The 21,594-nt window shown below is 41.4% G+C and overlaps 1 protein-coding gene and 1 long non-coding RNA gene across 6 annotated transcripts; both read right to left on the bottom strand.

Moving 5' to 3' along the window:
• Positions 1-11,844: 11,844 nt before the first annotated feature.
• Positions 11,845-17,646, bottom strand: LOC124279666. Of its 4 annotated transcripts, none has more exons than XM_046715510.1 (5): positions 17,469-17,646; positions 15,021-15,056; positions 14,659-14,709; positions 13,791-13,889; positions 11,845-12,947 (listed from the first exon to the last, which is right to left on the bottom strand). In XM_046715510.1, exons 1-5 carry the CDS (start codon positions 17,557-17,559, stop codon positions 12,811-12,813), a joined length of 414 nt encoding a protein of 137 aa, XP_046571466.1. In that variant the 5' UTR covers positions 17,560-17,646; the 3' UTR covers positions 11,845-12,810. The 4 variants fall into 4 exon arrangements, with proteins under 4 accessions (XP_046571466.1, XP_046571467.1, XP_046571468.1 ...); XM_046715511.1 differs by having other exon boundaries at positions 13,791-13,886; XM_046715512.1 differs by lacking the exon at positions 15,021-15,056.
• On the bottom strand, positions 15,063-16,688 carry LOC124279667. 2 transcript variants are annotated; one of them, XR_006899436.1, is made up of 3 exons: positions 16,472-16,688; positions 15,846-15,919; positions 15,063-15,230 (listed from the first exon to the last, which is right to left on the bottom strand). It is a non-coding gene; the product is annotated as an uncharacterized LOC124279667 (long non-coding RNA). The 2 variants fall into 2 exon arrangements; XR_006899437.1 differs by having other exon boundaries at positions 15,846-15,892.
• Positions 17,647-21,594: the final 3,948 nt, after the last annotated feature.

Raw genomic sequence — 21,594 nt, 5'->3', positions numbered from 1 at the left:
CTCCTCCCCCCACAGAGGAAACATCGTCTGACACTAATTGATGAATCAAACTGTTACGACCAAACATAACAAAATAGGGAGCGAAACCCGTGGTACGATTTAACAACGAATTATGTGCTAACACAATTTCTGGCAAAACTCTGTCCCACGTTTGTTACACTCTGCTGTTTTCACTAAAGAAGTTTTTAATGTTCTGTGAGCTCTTTCAACTGGATTAGCCTGAGGTCTAGCAACTGGAGTCTAACTGCATCTGATTCCCCACTTGGAAGTAAACACACAAAATTCTTTTGATGTAAAAACAGTACCATTATCCATATGTAAAACACCGGGTGGACCAAATATGGAAAACAGACGTTCAAGCACTGTTGTTGCACTAGATGTCGTCGCCGTACGAACTGGAAAGGCGAAAAACATCCTACTCAAATCAGCTAAACATGTAAACAAATAACCACAAGACGAACGTGGAAGTGGGCCAACAAAATCCTCCCAAGAACCTCCCAAGGACGCGAAGCAGTAACAGTAACACCTAACGGAGACCTTGCTATAGCATGTGGACCCTCTATACACACAGTACATTTCTCCTCTATTTTAGCTACCTCACGTTGTGTAACTGAAGAATCAACTTTTTTGTGCTAATTGCCATGTTCATGTGCTTTGATAATAATATCACGTCGTTTTTCTTGACCTCTAGTCACTCTAGTCACAGCTTACATTGGTAATTCATTGGCGTCTTCAACAGGCTTACGACTCAAAATATCACTTGGAATGTTTTCATTCCCTGGAATGTGATCAATGTCAAATGAGTACTCAGAAAGTTCTAAACTCCATCTGGCGAATTTCTGATTTTGATGTCAAAATGTATGTCAGAGGTTTATGATTTGTTCTCAAACGAAACGTCTTGCCGAACACATAGGGTCGAAATTTCCTAACAGCCCAAATTATTGCCAGTGCTTCTTGGTGGATAGTGGAATAATTTCGTTCAGTTTTGGAAAGTTTCTTTGAAGCATATCTGATGGGATGGTCATCTTGCAAAAGCACTCCCGCTAAACCTGTCTAATAGCATATGTTTGTATTATGAATTGCGATGCCTCTGCACTAAAATCAGGATGTTTCAAAACAGGGTAAGACGTCAAGACCAGCTTGAGCCTATCAAAAGATTCCTGATGTGGCGACTGCCAACAGTAGACACGCTTTTCAACAACACGACTGAGAGGCATAATAAGGTCAGAAAAATTTGGAATGAACCTCTGAAAATACGTTGCAAGGCCTACCAACGAACGAACTTCTTCCCATGAAGTCGGAACCGGAAACTGCCTGATTGCTTCCAAACCTTTCTTTCCTGGACTCACACCTTAAGCAGAAATCTCATATCCTAGATATTGGACACTCTTCATGAAGAAAAAACATTTGTCTGGCCTCACAGCAACACCACAGGATGCAAACTTTCCAAATACCTGTCTCAAACTGTCCAAATGTTCATTAGCTGTACGAGAATGGACTAACACATCGTCCAAATACACCAAAACATGATCACGAGTTAAGCCACCTAGTACTACATGCATCATACGCTGAAAGGCTAATGGCGCAGTCTTTAATCCGAAACACATTCGTTTGAACTAGTAAACACCTGAGCTTCTTTGAAATGCAGTGAGAGGACGAGATCTACCAACTATCAACCCAGTCCTAGATTCAAACTCAGAATGTTTTTCTATCATCACATGTCCGGCCACAGTATTTGACTGACTAATAGCTACTCTCAAGATTGCTTGACTTCTTGGTGGAATAGTAGTACTTTCAGCAATATGAACCTTGTGTACAATTCCATCAGTAACTAGATGTATAAAGTCCGCTGACTTTTCCTTTGGCTTAATGACTATTTCCTCAAACCTACACATAAAGTCCCATCCTAGCAACAAATGGTCATCACGAACATCCAACACATGGAATCTACAATCATGGATTTCACCACTGATCTGTATAGTTGTATCGAACACACCGATAACGCACAAAGAACCCGACAGATCAGTTAATTTAGATTTTGTCTCTTCTAGACAAACACCATTTGGAAAAGCTCTCTTAAGCAAAGACACATTTTGCACGAGACGCTAGCTCCACTATCTATGATTACAGCGAAAGACTCGCTACCAAGACTGATTTGTGTGGTTGGTGAATTTTTAGGAATTGAGGGAAAGTTACTGTTGGTGTCTGAAGAAACAATGTACATGGGATTTATCTGGACACTTAGTCGCAATGTGTCCATATTTTCGACACTTGTAACACCGAATGTTTCTGTACTTTGACATATCACTCGACTCTGTATCACGACATTCAGCTGCTGACTTTAAAGAACAAAACTTGCTACGACTATTTGATGAACCTAAATCCCGTTTCTTCTTGTAACACTGTCGCTCTTGATGACCTGGCTTCTTGCAATAATTGCACTTGATAAGAAACACAGACTAATCACTGTCCTCACACAGAGAACCCGCAAGACGTCTAGCCATGTCTACAAGAGCATCAAATTTTGGAGATTTAGATTGTTGACAAATGGCAATGTTCAGTTGTTCTCTCAATTTCTTACTTGACAAGCCATCAAAAAATCCTTGAGCACAGAGTTCATTTTTGTTTGATTTTGCGAATGAGGGGTATGCTTCATCAACCTTGACCTGAAGATGGTTGGCGAAATCATCAATGGATTCATGGGTTTTTTTACACATGTCTCTGAACTCCCTAGCAGCAGTTTGAGTACGCTCTTGAGTTCTATCAAGTTCTTTAATCAAAGCGGCTTTCAGACTTGCATAATTAGTTTTGTTTTCATCCGAAATATCGTTGAATACTCGTGAGCAAAACCCTGCAGGAAGTACTAAAGCTAAGCCACGTAACTTTTATCAGAGTTCCAGTTTAGGCCCCAAGCTTTCACTTCATACACATTTTCAATAAAGTTCGCAAAAGTTGACCGTTTGGGATCAAACAGAGGAATTTTGAAATGCTTGATATCGCCAGAATGTTCTTGACTTGTACCACCTTCAGCCATGATGAAATGAAAAGTATTCTTGCTTAAATGTTCAATGTCATTCACACAGAAGACGAAAAAGTTCAACCACAAGGTCAAAATGGCAAAATGGAACAAACTCACGTCACAGTTCGATGAAGAGCACATTCCTTGAAATTCTTCTTAAAGTCGCACTTCCTTCAAAGTCCTTCCATGTGTCCACACTATCCAAACGCTGCCACCATTGTAAGGTCTTCAGGCCCACATAACACGCAACACAGATGTACAAATAAGAGACGTTTACTTGACAAAGACGAGACTGACTACAATTGAGAAACAATCACACGACACAGTTGACGAGTTCACGTGCAGGCGCACGCAATTGATGGATGCGTTCGTGCAATGCTGTCCAAATACCGGGAACAACCTCACAGTTTATGGATTTAAAAATAATTATTTCATTCACAACGTGTTAAATTTAGTTCAAACACGCCAATTTCGTACGAGCGTTCTTAATGATGTGCACTTGAGCATAGTGTGGGTAAAATTCGAAATTCAAAATTTCGAATTATGTCATTGTGTTGCTGTTAATTTCAGTGATAACGCCAGACTGAACGTTGTTCTGATATTGTTTTAGATTGAACGGTTTCTGTCACGTCAGGAACGGCCACGTGCAATTTTATGTTCGAAGTTGGAATTAGGAATTAGACACAGCATTGTCCCATGTAATACATGTAGTCTCACCTTAGGCAAGTGAGTTTGTTCAACGTTGCCTCAGTTCACCCAGCAGAAAATGGGTACCAGGTGGGAATAGGTCATGTGACAATGAATCTAGCGCCTCACAGGCAGCTTGGGTTATCCGGAGTAACATTAATGTCCTATGCTTTGGTTAGCCTGTTTTTATTCATTGTTATCGCTATGAGCGTAACTGGTGTTGAGTTTGGCGCTATACAAATGGACATTATATTTATTATGTTTTTCAGATTAAGATAAAAAAAAATGCAGCAGAGAGGGTTCGGGTGATCCTGGCACAGTCAGGCTGGTAAGGCTCATCATCAGCTCAGGGCCCTTGCCCCCTCTACACGCAGCCCAGACAGCGAATGGGACTTCTCCCAGGAAGCGCTGCCAAGAACTTTCCGGAGAATTATTATTATTATTAGCTATTAATGTTTAAGGGTCAGTAAATAGCAGGTCACAATCAACATATATCTATGACCTTGATGACATGCGCCGAACTGATCTACCAAGGGCGACAACTGGCGCACAAGACCCATTCGTCACCACTCGCCTCTTTCCGTAGCCTCCAGGAAGATCGCTATTCGCATTCGTGACCAACTCGTGTAATTCCGGGACAAGCCGAATAGCGATCTTCTAGGAGGTTACGGAAAGGGGCGAGTGGTGATGAATGAGATGGAACGTGCCATTCGTGACCAACTCGTGTTATTCCGGGACAAGCCAAATAGCGGTTACGGAAAGGGGCGAGTGGTGACGAATGGGAACCTGCATGCCCGATGTTATCCCGTCACATTGCAGCAAGACGCCGTTGGTGTCAAGGTCGGCAACGCTAAACCAGTCGTCGTTGAGCAAACGTTATGTTTTCGGATGAATTAATATCTAATGAAGACTTCCTTGACAAGCGCAACAGAGTGTCATTGGATCAATCAAGGAAAATGCGGTTAACACTAATTGGTCTGTGGCATAGGATGCATTGAGGTGGATCGTCTTTAACTGAAACCTGACCTACACGACATCTCCGTGTTACCACTTCATTTTGACGAGGGGCGGTGGGGTAGCCTAGTTGCTATTTTAAAGCGCTCGCTCGTCACGCCGAAGACCCAGGTTCGATTCCTCACATGGGACAATATGTGAAGCCCATTTCTGGTGTCCCCCGCCGTGATATTGCTGGAATATTGATAAAAGCGGCGTAAAACTAAACTCACTCAGTCATTCATTTTGACGAGCAAGCCCAATTAATGGATTCTGTCCTATGTTTTGCTTAATGGAATGAAACATATTTGATATTTGATCACTCCAACTCTGCCGCCACTGATCTGGCAGATAAAAGAAGTTTAATGATGGCAACTGATTTTTGAAGTGCAGTTTCTGCCTTAGAGTTACTTCTTATAGCCCTAGTGCCAACAAAATATAAAAACCTTACCAGCCATAGGTAATCCAGAAAGTTACTTAAACGTTCCGCTGAAAACAGAAGTTAATGTTTTCGGTATTTTAATGTCTTTAAAAAGGACAAACTATGTAAACAGATGATGAAGTTGCACTCTTTAAAATGTTCAATATATTGCAAGGCTAAACAAATTATTCTTGCTTCAGTTGCATCGAGAAAAGAACGTCCCTCAGTTCATCTCAGAGACAAGGCTACCCGTGAAGGTCCCGGTGGAATTTATCTTCAGTAACTCATGCTTGTCGTAACAGGCGACTAACGAGATCGGGTGGTCTGGCTCGCTGGCTTGGTTGACACATGTCATCGGTTCCCAATTGCGCAGATCGATGCTCATGCTGTTGATCACTGGATTGTCCGGTCCAGACTCGATTATTTACAGAAAGCCACCATTTAGCTGGAATATTGCTGAATGCGGTGTAAAACTAAACTCACTCAATCACTATCAGAGACAAGGCGTTATTTACAGCTACAACTGCTGCTGATATCTTAACACCAACCTTCTACCCGTCTGTGTAGACATTTAAAGGGGTGGTATTGACCTTTAATTACTAAATATGTTTTTTTGTACAATAAGGTATTAGTAACAGAATTTTACAGTTTTGTCAATTCCAAACTGACATTAGATTGCATCTATAGTCATGGGGATCGGGCATTTACAGTTAAATAAATTATATTGTTAAGACTTTGATTTGCATTTCTGATATGTGATTGCATAAGTATACCAAAAGCTGGAGTCGACTTTGGCTTATTATCATACAAATTCTTACAAGGACTGAAAACAATTGTGAAAGTTGGCACAGATGGATGTGAGGGAAGTCGGATGCAATTCCCTATTTTGACCATGCGTTCCCGAATTATTTCAGGTGAACAAATCACAAGACTTAGCATATGTTTATGACGGGTGCCACCGGTGGGGCAGGATACACTCACTTTTCGCGAACACCTGGTATCATCAGTATTTCATAGTGATTCATAAACACATGTTCCGTCATCGTATCGCATGGTGACAATCACGGGATTGTCTGGTCCAGACCCGATTAGTTTACAAACAACATCATACAGCTGTAATACTGCTGAAACAGATATCTATTCATCTGCTTTCGGCAGAGATTTCTTACGAATGTGGAAACGGTTTTGTCGCTTCTATTTATAACTTGATCAAAGCTGTAGATATTGATACTAAAAAGTAACAGATAATATACTTCCTTGGTGGTCTCCTGTTTCCTGGTCATAGACGTCAGAAAGAGTTGATCCAACTCTAACCTTAAACTGTCTATCTTCTTAAACTACGTGCAAATACATCGGTCATTCGACCACGAAGACCCATCGTATATGTCTTTCCAAGCACCATATCTGTAAGCAGTAGCATATGCCTTTTCTAAATCAATGAAAATAGAAACTACATGCTGCTTTTTAATAAAACCATTACGAATAAAATACCCCAATCTGTCAATGGTTCTCTTCTGGTGTATATCTGTGATAAGGTTGTTTTATTCCAGGTACCAGACGAGTCGACCATTTAACACACGTTCCATGGTCTTGGAGACACAGCTAGTGAGAGCAATAGAACGGTAATTAGAAGGATCTCTGTGATTCTTACCCGAGTTTGGGCATAGGAATAGCCATTGCTTAATGCCAGGAAGTCGAAAATGTCCTGTTCCCAAATATTATTGAATATATTTTACAACTAAGAGAGATTCCTGAGGTAGATGTTTTAGTAATGGTCATGTCAATGATCAGACCCGGATGTTGTATCACGAGTCATCTCAAGCTTCTCTTATTCACTCTATTTAGATAGACTTTTTCTTGTTTATTCTGATACTGTTGAAAGGTAGGATCGTAATTTGTAGAAGAAGAGTTTTTCCTTACTGTTTATGCCATTTTATCAGCAATAATCTTTTTGGATGTTAACACACTGCCATTTATTTTCAGCTGTTGAACCAGAGTCGCTGGATCCCATAACTTTGATCTTTCCACACTTTGTTAAGTAGAGTAAGCGTATCTTGAAAAAAACGTTTCCAGATCTTGCGTGATTTTCTTAACACATTTACGTGCTTTATCTTCAGATGGGAATTTATCAAGCTTAATCGATAATTTTCTTTAAAGTATGTTTCTTGAAGACACAATGATACTGTATTATAGCCATGTGTCAGAAGTAAGATTCCATTACAATTAGTCCTAGGACCATTGACAATTCCACCGTGATAGGCAGTGGGTCATTCAAGGAGGAGTTACGTGGGAGCGTGTTGTGAGAAACATCCATGTCCTCCAAAGAGTTTTAACAAAAATGAAGTTTTCTTTGAGCTTTTGGAATGTTTCATCTATTTGGAGTAGTTTTATTTGCATCCTCCTTCTCTTCAGTTGGTGGAGGATCGGTCGTCTGCTGTGCTTTGCCATTTGTAGAGGGTGTTTGGACAGAAACGGAGGGCGCACTGTTTCAGTGACCTGGAATCAGAGAACGATAAGCGGAATGGTCGTTTTCTCCAAGTGGGTACAATAGGTACCCAGCTGTGAATGGGTACCTCGTAAGGATGGGAAAGCCGCAATAACTCGGTCCGCCTTGTGGCAGAAAGAGTTGTATGATCCCCAGGGAGTTGAGATTAATAATAGGTGGGTGGTTGAGACTGACATCCAATGATCAGGGGAAAAATACCAGCGGCTTGAGCATGCACTAGTGCGTGGATATGTGCGCTAAAAAATATCCAATATCAAAGTATTTTGACCGTGGTCAAACTTTTGGCAGTTGAAGCGGGTCGGACGAGGTATAAACAAACCAATTCTCATTGAAAAAACAAATTACCTTTCAACGTCGCGGGAGTTTAGGCGTGTCAGATGTCAAACTTCAATAGGTATTTGTTGGAGGGCAAAACTTCCCCATTTTTCTTGCACGTTGCACGTGAAACGTCTGATGTCAAGAACTCTTTGGTTCCTGAGCTCATCAACAGAAAGGTTATTCAGACCACGGTCTAGGATTACCCTTGTGCTAAAGTTGAGGCATGTATAAGCGTACCTCTGTCTGTCTGCCTCTCGGAGATTTTACGTGCGCTTTCCGACATAATGCATATTTCCCACAGGGAATGAACGCTTGGAAACAGAATACACTAAGATAAGAGGTGAGGTGAAATTGGGTTTAACGTCGCGCTGGAGAATATTTCGCTCATATGACGACGTGCATGCATGTGTATGTGTATGTGCGGCTGCTTGTACTAGCCCAGACTTAAGCTGGTTTTATAGTGCTAGCCCACTGAGATACCATGCCGCAGTGAAGCATGAATACCCCACTCAGACACATTATACCGACTCCGAGCGGACCAGTCCTTGTTGTACCCTTTAATGCCGCGCGCCAGGCAGGGACCAACACGTACCATATTTTAACGTCTTTTGGTATGACGCGGTCGGGATCGAACCCGCGATCTTCCGCTCTCCGGGCGGACGCTCTAACCACTACACCACGGAGGCGGTCACAAGTCCCGAACATTGTTGTATTCACAGGTCGTGTGTATCAACTAGATTAAACAATGCAAGACCATAACGGCAACTATATTTTCTAGTGAGTATAAATAAAGGTCAATCGTAATAATCACATAAAAGCGACGAACCCCTTCCCAATATACATCACACATCTCTGCCTGAAGTTGACAGTACAATTCCGACTATATCATGACCATTTGTTAATGAATTAATATCAAATACTGACGTCATCGGGTTCGGAAGGTGAGCGTGTCCTGCTCCTGTGTTATTCTGTAACTAGTGTTCACGTGTATGGATAACGATACAAAAGGTCATGAAATATTTACATTTAGATGCTTTTATGACTATCTGTGGGCCAACTAGGCACGAGCCACGTCTTGATGTACAGAGATACCTTTTTTCTTCATTATTCATAATTGGATTTAATATGAAACACTCTTCCTTACATTGATGAAGTGATTTTTGAAAATAATCTGGCCCTAATACGCTTCCACACTTCGGATCTCCAGCTGGATGTTGTACGCATCAGTTGCTGCGCAGAATTACCGGACAGCAAGCGAGGTCGTCAGAATGCCGGTAAGGTCAACCGTATGTCATAATGCAATGTTAGAATCTTATAGTCGTCAATAAAACTTATATTTCTAGATAAATATGATGCATACCAGCATGTTTAGTCACGTAAACCACAAAAATAAGAGACGTTAGTTGCCGTGTTGCGATCGATGTGCTTAGGTGCGCGGGATTACCGGACGTCATTGTATTCGTCGGGGAGAAATATGTTTAAGCCATTTCTCGGGTATTCCAAGGTTTTCTTTGAATGCGTGACACTATATATACAGAATGAAAGGATTTTTGAATGACTAATATGTGAAATTCATAAACTTAAAACTGAAAATTGTGCAAGTGAAATTGTATTTTCCAAAGCTTAGGACTTTTATGTTTAACTCGGCAAACCTCGGGTTTCAAATGTTTCACACTAGGATCCATTCGTAACCAACTCGTGTTATTCCGGGACAAGCCGACTAGCGACTCGTGCCCCTCTGGAAGGATTTCATATTGGCGCATGAACATCAGAACTACTTTAAACAAGAACGATAACTCTATCCCTGTTTGATTCCAATGTTTCTTAATATCACCGAAGCACATGTACATTGTATTGCTAGGTTGTTGTTTTTTGTTGTTTTTTACTTATTTATCTTACATATTAATCCTCTTTGATACAACTAAAAGGAGAAAAACATATTTGTTAAAGACATATTCTAAAAAAAAAAAAAATGTAGTTATTACCAGCTGTTCACCTTATATTTCCAATTATGTTAATTTTTTTAATAGGGTTTAATAATCAAAAATGGGAATTGTTTTATTGAATATACAAATAAAATAATATTTTTTCGGCTACATTAAATCCCAAAGCAGATACTCAAAAAAATGACGTTTAATTTTTTCTCAAACTGAACATTCGTGTATCCTTGCTGTCACACCCCTTGTGGAATTTTAAATGAATTCGCTGAAAAAAAAAAATGAATGACCAAAAAACAGTCAGACTAAAATATCCCCAGAGCTATGAAATATAAGCCCAATGTTAAAGATTAAGGTTGATTAGTTACATACAAATACGATATTATTGTTTTGAAACGCAAAGCGATAAAATTACATTTCCTAAAATTGGTCGAAGCGCACGTACAATCTCCATAACAAGCCCGCAAGATCGTCAGAAATACACTCCGTTGGACCCCTGAGAGCCGTTATGTCAACAAACGCACGTGTGTGTATTTGAATCTCTCACCGTCATTCGCGTGATTCTTATTAAAAACTTCATAATAGCCAGCAAAATCCTGTTAGCTACGTTCTTTGTACTTTCAATATGACGATATATATTTTTCATAATTTTTTAACAATGGCATAATGCCATAAACGATTTAAGTACTCAGGATTATTTTTATCAAAGCACCGCGCTCATTTATGTGCGTTCTGATTGGTTTGTTGTATTTTTCGCACATAACAAGCATCGATAGGGGGACGAGTCTTCTTGGAGGTTACGGAAAGGGGCGAGTGATGACGAATGACTAGGATCGAAACATTGTACATTTCACTCGGCACGTCTCGGGACGCCACGTTTCATTGAGGAAAAACAAACTCTAATATCTCGAATCTCGTAAGTTATTCTCCATAAACTGGGATCATTTCTATATCAGCAAATTTAAAAACGCCACTGAATTTTATTTTTTCTTGCTCTGTATAGTCTGTTTGCAGTGAAAACGTACCGATGAATTTCACTCTAAACAAAAAGGTAAATCGAATAAAGTGAAATTAAGATTGCGAATCCTCATAATTTTACCTTGCCAATTGAACATTCAAATCTCAGAATTTTACTCAAATTAGGATAAAAGTTGTTTAACAAACGATCATAGTTTCAAATCGCTATTATTGGTTTGCATTACAAGCGGGTATGCACTTTATATGAAACACCGAGAACAAGTAGTGTTGGTTTAAGTTAACGCTCATCACGTTCCGCACGTGCATTTGTTTCACTGTTCCATCTACTGTAATAGAAACCAATAGTAACGATTTCAATCTATGATCGTTTGTTAAACAACTTTTATCCTAAGTTAAATAAAATTCTGAGATTTAAATTTCCAATTTGCAAGGTAAACTTTATGAGGACTCGCAATCTTAATTTCACTTAACTTGGTTCAGTTTTTTGTTTAAAGTGAAAATTCATTGGTACGTTTTCACTGCAAACAGACTATAGTCATCAGGTGAAACAGAGACACTGACATTGATGTGACATGTATATTTCAAAGTTTATCTTTGATACACAGTAAAACGTCAATCAAATACAACAGTCAAATACATACGAGATTCACATGCTTGCAACAGAAATATCGCAGGTGCGGCGTATAATAACATTCAGTCATCAATGCAGACCGCATCATTCTGACAAAATTACATAAACTCATTTATAACTGTCATTGATGATAGAGAGAAAACATTCCTGAAGGGGACCCTTCATAATTTATGGTGTGTGTGTGTGTGTGTGTGTGTGCGTGCGTGCGTGCGTGATATGATGATTTTCATGGAGAAGCATTTACAATGTGAATGAACCCCCCTAAGATTTATGTACAAAGTAATTTGCCCCTTGTATGTCATGTACAAAATCAATGCCCCCCCCTCCCCCCCACATTTTTAAGCATATTTTTTCTAATATTTACATGTACAAAATTGATGACCCCTAGTACATGTGTACAAAATGGATGACCACTCCTACCTCACCAGATCAAAATGGGTGACAACCGCCCTCCTCTTAAAGTCATCATATCCCTCTCTCTCTCTCTCTCTCACACACACACACACACACACAGAAGTATGAATCTACGGTGTATTCGATGTTTTGACAAAGTTTTCACTTCCCAGGGTTAGCTGCCGTACCTCAATGTTCATTGTGGATGATGAATCATAGTCGAGGAGAAATTTAATGTGGTGATTTGTTGTGGGTGAGTAAGTTCGACCAGGCTACCCAACTGAGCTTGTTTTCTTGTGAGTGAGTGAAGGTGAGTGGGTTAAAATTTGGAGTTGCATTGGATTATTTTAGCCATATAACAATGAGACCAAGTGTGCACATATACACATCTCCATCTTAACAACAAAGTTTAAAGGAATTTCTTAAAATACATATTTCTCATTTACAGAGTTATTTACAAATAGATAACATCATAAAACCAGATTTAAAAACAGCCAATTTGTCACACAAACACATAGTTACAATTTATGATTGAGACTAATTTCTCTTAAGTAGTTCATAATATATATGCTGTCAACTTTCAGATTTTTGCTTCATAATGTGAATCCCTTGCATTTATACAGTCCACGCAGTGAAGCAGAATATGCTTGATGGTGAACACTTTATCGTGAGAGAAACACGTAGGAGGTTCATCTCCACCTACTGTCAGGCCACAGGGAGAAAAGAGTGACTGATCGACCTGTTGTTGTTGTTGTTGTTTAACGTCACACTTGGCAACATACCAGCCATACAATGATCGCTTGCAGACCACCAAGTCTGGACAACACAAACAAATGGTGGATAAAATTAGCAAAATCGAATCCGGTACGAAGGCTTGAAACAACATCAATGTCACAATCAATTGATGTCGATGTTCGTTGACCATCATCAGTCTCTCGCCCTGCTCCGTAAACTCCCTAGACATATACCGGTTGTTATGACGGTGCCAGCACTGCCGTTCTTGATGCCCGTTGTATTCAGTCTCCGGACACCATGCAACACCTCTTTCACGTCTGATGCGTTCTCTGTTCAGAAAGTTATGATAATAAACAATTCAAAACATGTACACAAACGAAATGTGAGGCAAATGATTGACTGATAAATTATTGTTTTACGCCGCACTTAGCAATATTCCAGCTATATGGCGGCCGTCTATAAATATTCGAGTCTGGACCAGACAATCCAGTGATCAACAGCATGGGCATCGATCTATGCAATTAGGATAATGACACATGTCAACCAGTCAGCGAGCCTGACCACCTGATCCCGTTAGTCGCCTCTTACGACAAGCATGGGTTGCTGAAAACCAATTCTGACCCAGATCTTCACGGGTAGAAGTAGATGAGACAACCCAAATTGACATCCAGGCTTAAGGACGTCAGGCACAACACACAAGGCCTTGTCCTCTATATGTTAACAAACTCACACACACACACACACACGCACGCACGCACGCAGGCACACACCTCGAGTCAAGTTCTGTTAAAGACATTCAGTGTGTATTTCTATTCTTCACAGCAGTAAGTGATAAGACATTTCAATTTCGATGTGATGAAAATAAAAGCTTATTGACATAAGTGAAATGACCCTTTATAGCACAAGAAACAAGTACATTTAATATCTTCCCAAGATACATGTGCACGTCTTATGACTGAACGTGATGACTTGAGTTAAACAGTAAAAGGACTTTACATAGATGGCGCATTTGTCAAATAAACTGTTTGGCTCATCTTATGACCTCATAAAGATGACCATTTCCATGCCACACATTGAATATCAAGTTGATGGTGTTTCTGTGTGATAAACGTAAAGTTGACAAGATAGCCAGATGGTCTCCTTCAGTCTGACACACTCGGCGAAACTCTCACCTGCCTCCACGCCGGTTGTCTGGACGTAAGGGGAATAACCAGATGAATCCTTTCCCACCACATCTATGTCCGTCCTTGGTCTTTTAGGAGCAGGATCTGCTGAATGAAAAACCAAGAATACAATCTGACCTAAGTCCACAATGCTCTAACCTGTTGGTGAAGATCATCTATTCTCCTGGTGGAGTTCACCGCTCACCATGCAAACATCAGTGCTTATCACGGAGTTAATCTCACCATGGGAACATCAGTGCTTATCACAGAGTTCACCGCTCACCATGCAAACATCAGTGCTTATCACAGAGTTAATCTCACCATGGGAACATCAGTGCTTATCACAGAGTTCACCGCTCACCATGCAAACATCAGTGCTTATCACAGAGTTAATCTCACCATGGGGACATCAGTGCTTATCACAGAGTTCACCGCTCACCATGCAAACATCAGTGCTTATCACGGAGTTAATCTCACCATGGGAACATCAGTGCTTATCACAGAGTTAATCTCACCATGCAAACATCAGTGCTTATCACAGAGTTAATCTCACCATGGGAACATCAGTGCTTATCACAGAGTTAATCTCACCATGCTTGCTTATCACAGAGTTAATCTCACCATGGGGACATCAGTGCTTATCACAGAGTTAATCTCACCATGCAAACATCAGTGCTTATCACAGAGTTAATCTCACCATGCAAACATCAGTGCTTATCACAGAGTTAATCTCACCATGCAAACATCAGTGCATGACCAAGACACATCATACTATGAACAGATCTAAGCTTACCATGAACAGATCTAAGCTTACCGTGAACAAATGCAAGCTTACCATGAAGAGGACACAGCTTACCATGAACAGATCGAAGCTTACCATGATGTGTTGTAGGCTGACTTGGCCTCTTTCTCCCAGCAATGAAGTTAACTACAAAATAGTAGAGGGAGTGTGAGACACACATGTTGCATGTCTAATACACAATTAGAAACAAGGACAAAAATCTGTACTCCGTAATCTTCACACCATATACTCTAATGGGGTATTCACAGGGTGTACGCGGGGCGGTGGGGCAGCCTAGTGGTTAAAGCGTTCGCTTATCATGCCGATAACCCAGGTTTGATTCCCCACGTGGGTACAATGTGTGAAGCCCATTTCTGGTGTCCCCCGCCATGGTAGTGCTGGAATATTGCTAAAAGCGGCGTAAAACTAAAACACAGTCACTCACAAGGTATACTCACACACAGCACCGAGAGACGAAAATATTTTGACCAATCCTGAAAGAAAACAAAAGATGAAAAAATAAGCATGTTTTAATGACACAACATGGGTGACACTATTGGCTGACATTTCATGGATGACACTGAAAGCTGACACTACATGGATGACACTGACGGCTGACACTTCTTGGATGACACTAACAGCTGACACTACATAGATGACACTAACAGCTGACACTACATGGATGACACTGATGGACACTTCACATGGATGACACTAACAGCTGACACATCATGGATGATGACTAACAGCTGACACTACATGGATGACACTAGACAGCTGACACTACATGGATGACACTGACAGCTGACACTACATGGATGACACTGACAGCTGACACTACATGGATGACACTGACAGCTGACACTACATGGATGACACTGACAGCTGACACTACATGGATGACACTGACAGCTGACACTACATGGATGACACTAACAGCTGACACTACATGGATGACACTAACAGCTGACACTACATGGATGACACTGACAGCTGACACTACATGGATGACACTGACAGCTGACACTACATGGATGACACTAACAGCTGACACTACATGGATGACGCTGGACATGGATGACACTTCTACAACTGACACTACATGGATGACACTGACAGCTGACACTACATGGATGACACTGACAGCTGACACTACATGGATGACACTAACAGCTGACACTACATGGATGACACTAACAGATGACACTACATGGATGACACTAACAGCTGACACTACATGGATGACACTAACAGCTGACACTACATGGATGACACTAGGACACTGGACACTACATGGATGACACTACATGGATGACACTAACAGCTGACACTACATGGATGACACTGACAGCTGACACTTCATGGATGACATGGATGACACTACAGCTGACACTACATGGATGACACTGACAGCTGACACTACATGGATGACACTGACAGCTGACACTACATGGATGACACTAACAGCTGACACTGGATGACACTACATGGATGACACTGACATAGCCGACACTACATGGATGACACTAACAGCTGACACTACATGGATGACACTAAAAGATGACACTACATGGATGACACTAACAGCTGACACTACATGGATGACACTAACAGCTGACACTACATGGATGACACTAACAGCTGACACTACATGGATGACACTGACAGCTGACACTACATGGATGACACTAACAGCTGACACTACATGGATGACACTCGACAGCTGACACTACATGGATGACACTAACAGCTGACACTACATGGATGACACTAACAGCTGACACTACATGGATGACACTGACAGCTGACACTACATGGATGACACTGGATGCTGACACTACATGGATGACACTAACTGCTGACACTACATGGATGACACTAACAGCCGACACTTCATGGATGAGACTACATACATGGATGACACCACATGGATGACACTAACAGCCGACACTACATGGATGACACTAACAGCTGACACTTACATGGATGACACTAACAGCCGACACTTCATGGATGACACTACACTGGATGACACTAACAGCTGACACTACATGGATGACACTGACAGCCGACACTACATGGATGACACTAACAGCTGACACTACATGGATGACACTAACAGCTGACACTACATGGATGACATTGACAGCATGGACACTACAGCTGGATCACACACTATGGATGACACTGACATTGATGACACTGACAGTACATGGATGACACTAACAGCCGACACTACATGGATGACACTAATGGATGATGACTTACACTACATGGATGACACTAACAGCCGACACTACATGGATGATTACCACACTGGCATGGATGACACTCAACAGCTGACACTACATGGATGACACTAACAGCTGACACTACATGGATGACACTAACAGCTGACACTACATGGATGACACTAACAGCTGACACTACATGGATGACACTAACAGCTGACACTACATGGATGACACTGACAGCTGACACTACATGGATGACACTACATGGATGACACTGACAGCTGACACTACATGGATGCTACAGGTAATCAGTCATCAGGTAAAAGTATTTCCTTCATTTAACAAAGTACACAAAGACACTGCTATTGTGAGGCTTTAAGATTGGTTGGTTGGTTGGTTGTTTTGTTGTTTAACGCTGCATTCAGCAATATTTCAGCTATATGGAGGCAGTATGCAAATAATCCAATCTAGACCAGACAATCCAGTGATCAAAATCATGACCATCTGTCTACACAATTAGGAAGTGATGACACATGCCAACCAAGTCAACGATCGTGACCACCCGATCCCATCAGTCGCCTCTTACAACAAGCACTTGCTACTGAAGACCAATTCACACCCGGACCTTCATGGGGATGGGGCTTTAAGAATGTTTTCTCAGTAGACACCTACCTGCCAAGAAAGTGCAGACTGAGAGGACAGGAGCCAGGATGCTTTGCTGTATTACGAGGAAGAGAGAACCTATCCAGCCAAACACCTTCATTGCACGCTGGAGACTGTCAACAGAATTGAATCACAATAGAAATCTGGTAAGCTGAAACCAGGTGTGATAATACGACATGAGTTGTGAGGTGAGGTGAGGTGAAATTGGGTTTTACGTCGTCCTTGAGAATATTTTGCTCATATGACGACGTGCATGCGTGTGTATGTGTATGTGCGGCTGCTTGTACTAGCCCAGACTTAAGCTGGTTTTATAGTGCTAGATCACTGAGATACCATGCCAGCTGAAGCGAATAATCCCACTCCAGATAAATTATACTGACTGAAGCACCCATTAATAGCACCAGACAGGGACCAACAAGAACCATATTATAACGTCTTTTGGTATGACTGATCGAATCTACAGTACCTTCCGCAATAGCTCTTAGACCGAGAAGATAGTGTTATTGTAGCCAGAACTGCAGTGCACGGATCAAGATGAATGCGTCCTTGTTGTACCCATTACCGCCCAGCACCAGACAGGGACCAACAAGAACCATATTATAACGTCTTTGGTATGACACCGACTCGCCATCAAACCCGCCACGGCTTCCTTCCGCCTCTGGCCAGATCGCTCTAACCACTACACCACGAGGCGGTCATTATGAGTTGTAGGAGAGAGCTACAATTTTGAAAGATAATACCGTGTTAAAACAGAGTGAGTGAGTTTAGTTTTACGCCGCACTCAGCAATATTCCAGCTATATGGCGGCGGTCTGTAAATAATCGAGTGTGGACCAGACAATCCAGTGATCAACAGCATGAGCATCGATCTGCGCAATTGGGAACCGATGACATGTGTCAACCAAGTCAGCGAACCTGACCACCCCATCCCGTTAGTCGCCTCTTACGACAAGCATAGTCGCCTTTTGTGGCAAGCATGGGTTGCTGAAGACCTATTCTACCCCGGATCCTCACGGGTCTGTTAAAACAGAGTGCCACAAAGTCAGTCTGTGACAATACTGTTTAAGACGTGGTTGTACCCAGTTTGGTCTTCTGTGTAAAGGATTGCTGTTTCCAGTTATGGGTTTTGCTGATTTGTCTAGAATCTACATATTGTTTACAAGACGGATCAAGATGAGTATGAGTGCGTGTATTGAAAATACCGCTTAAGTAATGGTTGTATCTTGTTTATTGTCTTGTGCAATGAATTATTGTTTCCAGTCATGGGTGTTGTTGAGTTAACACTCTTGTCTGATGAATGTTCCAGTGCGCTCATTTTATAAACTCTCCAGACGTACTGTACATCTCTTCTGAGTCAATTCGGGACTGCAGATTACATATGTAAAGATCAAATGAATTCTTCAGTAAATACACTCAGTACAGTAGTCGATACTTGTGTTGTCAGAATGTTGTTGTTGTTTAACAGGATGCAGAATATATATGGAAGCTCACCCAAGTGTCTACTGATATCAATTATATCAACACGAGTTGATGAAGTTACAAATATCCGAGGCTTGCTGAGGATATTTTTACATTTGTCAACGAGTGTTGATATATTTGATATCAAACGACGCGAGAGTGAGATTCTATTTATCATCCAATACCACTCTTCACTAGTTCTCAATGATAAATGTACATCTCTGAACACGGTTCTGCCATTAGACTTGCAGTGCAGCGATGTCATAGTATTGTGACGTCATCAAGTACATGACGTCATATCATTGTCAGGACATTGTACAAAACCTTTGTTCTCTTGAATCAGTGTGATAATGCATGTCTTCAAGCTTCGAGTGATTGTGAACACCAACTTCTAGGGGTTGAATCTTAATCTGCCGCCATTGGCCAGTAATAATAGACATGTACTCAGTAGGTATATTTTCCCCAAGGTAAACAACACATGACTTTTTTTTGTTTATGTGTCTATTTCACTCGTTGAACCATCGGGGATCGATACATACGCGGTGAATGTGAAGGGAATGCATTTATTAGGTTCAATACCGATGAAACGTTGGCGAGGAAAGGAATTGTAGTGATATTTTATGACGCTTCAAGCAGTTGTGCGCATCTGCACCTTAGGTGAAGTTAGCAAAACGGTTTAGGAAGTGAGGTGAGGTGAAATTGGGTTTAACGTCGTCCTTGAGAATATTTCGCTCATATGACGACGTGCATGCGTGTGTGTGTGTATGTGTATGTGCGGCTGCTTGTACTAGCCCAGACTTAAGCTGGTTTTATAGTGCTAGCTCACTGAGATACCATGCCGCAGTGAGCATGAATACCCCACTGAGACACATTATACTGACTCCGAGCCGACCAGTCCTTGTACCCATTAATGCCGAGCGCCAGGCAGGGACCAACAAGTACCATATTTTAACGTCTTTTGGTATGACGCGGTCGGGGATCGAACCCGCGACCTTCCGCTCTCCGGGCGGACGCTCTAACCACTACACCACGGAGGCGGTCGGTTTAGGAAGTAAACTAGGCATGATAAGCTGGACAGGAGTTGTGTGTCGAGTCTGGGTTCAACGGTCACCCGAATGTACAGCAATTCCTTGATCGGTTCTGTCTGTATTTTAACATCGCACTCAGTAACATTCCAGCTGTATTTCTGCGGTTTGGAAATAGTCGGATTGGACAAGACAATCTAGTGACTGACATCGGCAACATCAATCAACACGGCATACACGACTACGACCGAGACCGCGAGCCTGACCACCTGGTCTCCATGGTAACGTCCTGTGAGCATGACTTGTTGGTTGCTGGGCCCAGATGTTCCGGGATTATTCAGCTATACAGTGTGAAGTGTGTGTGTGAAGTGTGAGCGTGTGTGTGTTTACCCACGTGAAGTGATGTTGATGTTTCTAGGTAGCTAGGTGGTAAACACTGATAACTCTGTTGCTAGGTTGATGAAAAACCCTGATACCTCTGTTGCTAGGTAAATGGTAAACAGATACCTATGTGGCTAGGTAAATGGTAAACATCAATACCCTCATTGCTAGGTAAATGGTAAACACTGATACCTCTGTTGCTAGGTAAATGGTAAACATCAATACCCTCATTGCTAGGTAAATGGTAAACCCTGATACCTCTGTTGCAAGGTAGATGGTAAACCCTGACACCTCTGTTGCAAGGTAGATGGTAAACCCTGATTCCTCTGTTGCTAGGTAAATGGTGAATCCTGATACCTCTGTTGCTAGGTAAATGGTAAACATCAATACCCTCATTGCTAGTTAAACGGTAAATACTGATCACTCTGTTGCTAGGTAGATGGGAAACCCTTATAATTCTGTTGCTAGGTAAATGGTAAACAGTGATTCCTCTGTTGCTAGATAGATGGTAAACCCATATAATTCTGTTGCTAGGTAGATGGTAAACACTGATACCTCTGTCGCTAGGTAAATGGTAAACATGAATACCTTTGTTGCTAAGTAGATGGTAAACCCTGATACCTCTGTTGCTAGGTAATTGGTAAACATCAATACCCTCATTGCTAGGTAGATGGTAAAGCCTTATAATTCTGTTGCTAGGTAATTGGTAAACATCACTACCCTCATTGCTAGGTAAATGGTAAACCCTGATACCTCTGTTGCTAGGTAGATAGTAAACCTTTATTGCTATGTAGATAGTAAACAGCGATACCTTTGTTTCTAGGTAGCTAGATGGTAAACACTGATAACTCTGTTGCTAGGTAGATGGAAAACCCTGATACCTCTGTTGCTAGGTAAATGGTAAACAGATACCTATGTGGCTAGGTAAATGGTAAACATCAATACCCTCATTGCTAGGTAAATGGTAAACCCTGATACCTCTGTTGCAAGGTAAATGGTAAACCCTGATACCTCTGTTGCTAGGTAAATGGTAAACACCAATACCCTCATTGCTAGTAAAACGGTAAATACTGATAACTCTGTTGCTAGGTAGATGGGAAACCCTTATAATTCTGTTGCTAGGTAAATGGTTAACAGCGATACCTCTGTTGCTAGATAGATGGTAAACCCATATAATTCTGTTGCTAGGTAGATGGTAAACACTGATACCTCTGTTGCTAGGTAAATGGTAAACATCAATACCTTTGTTGCTAGGTAGATGGTAAACACTGA

The sequence above is a fragment of the Haliotis rubra genome, unplaced genomic scaffold (assembly GCF_003918875.1).
Source record: "Haliotis rubra isolate DU_JTF1 unplaced genomic scaffold, ASM391887v1 Scf254, whole genome shotgun sequence".
Classification (NCBI taxonomy): Eukaryota; Metazoa; Mollusca; class Gastropoda; order Lepetellida; family Haliotidae; genus Haliotis; species Haliotis rubra.
Note: the sequence above shows the minus strand (reverse complement) of the source record. Positions and strands in the feature narration are given on the sequence as shown.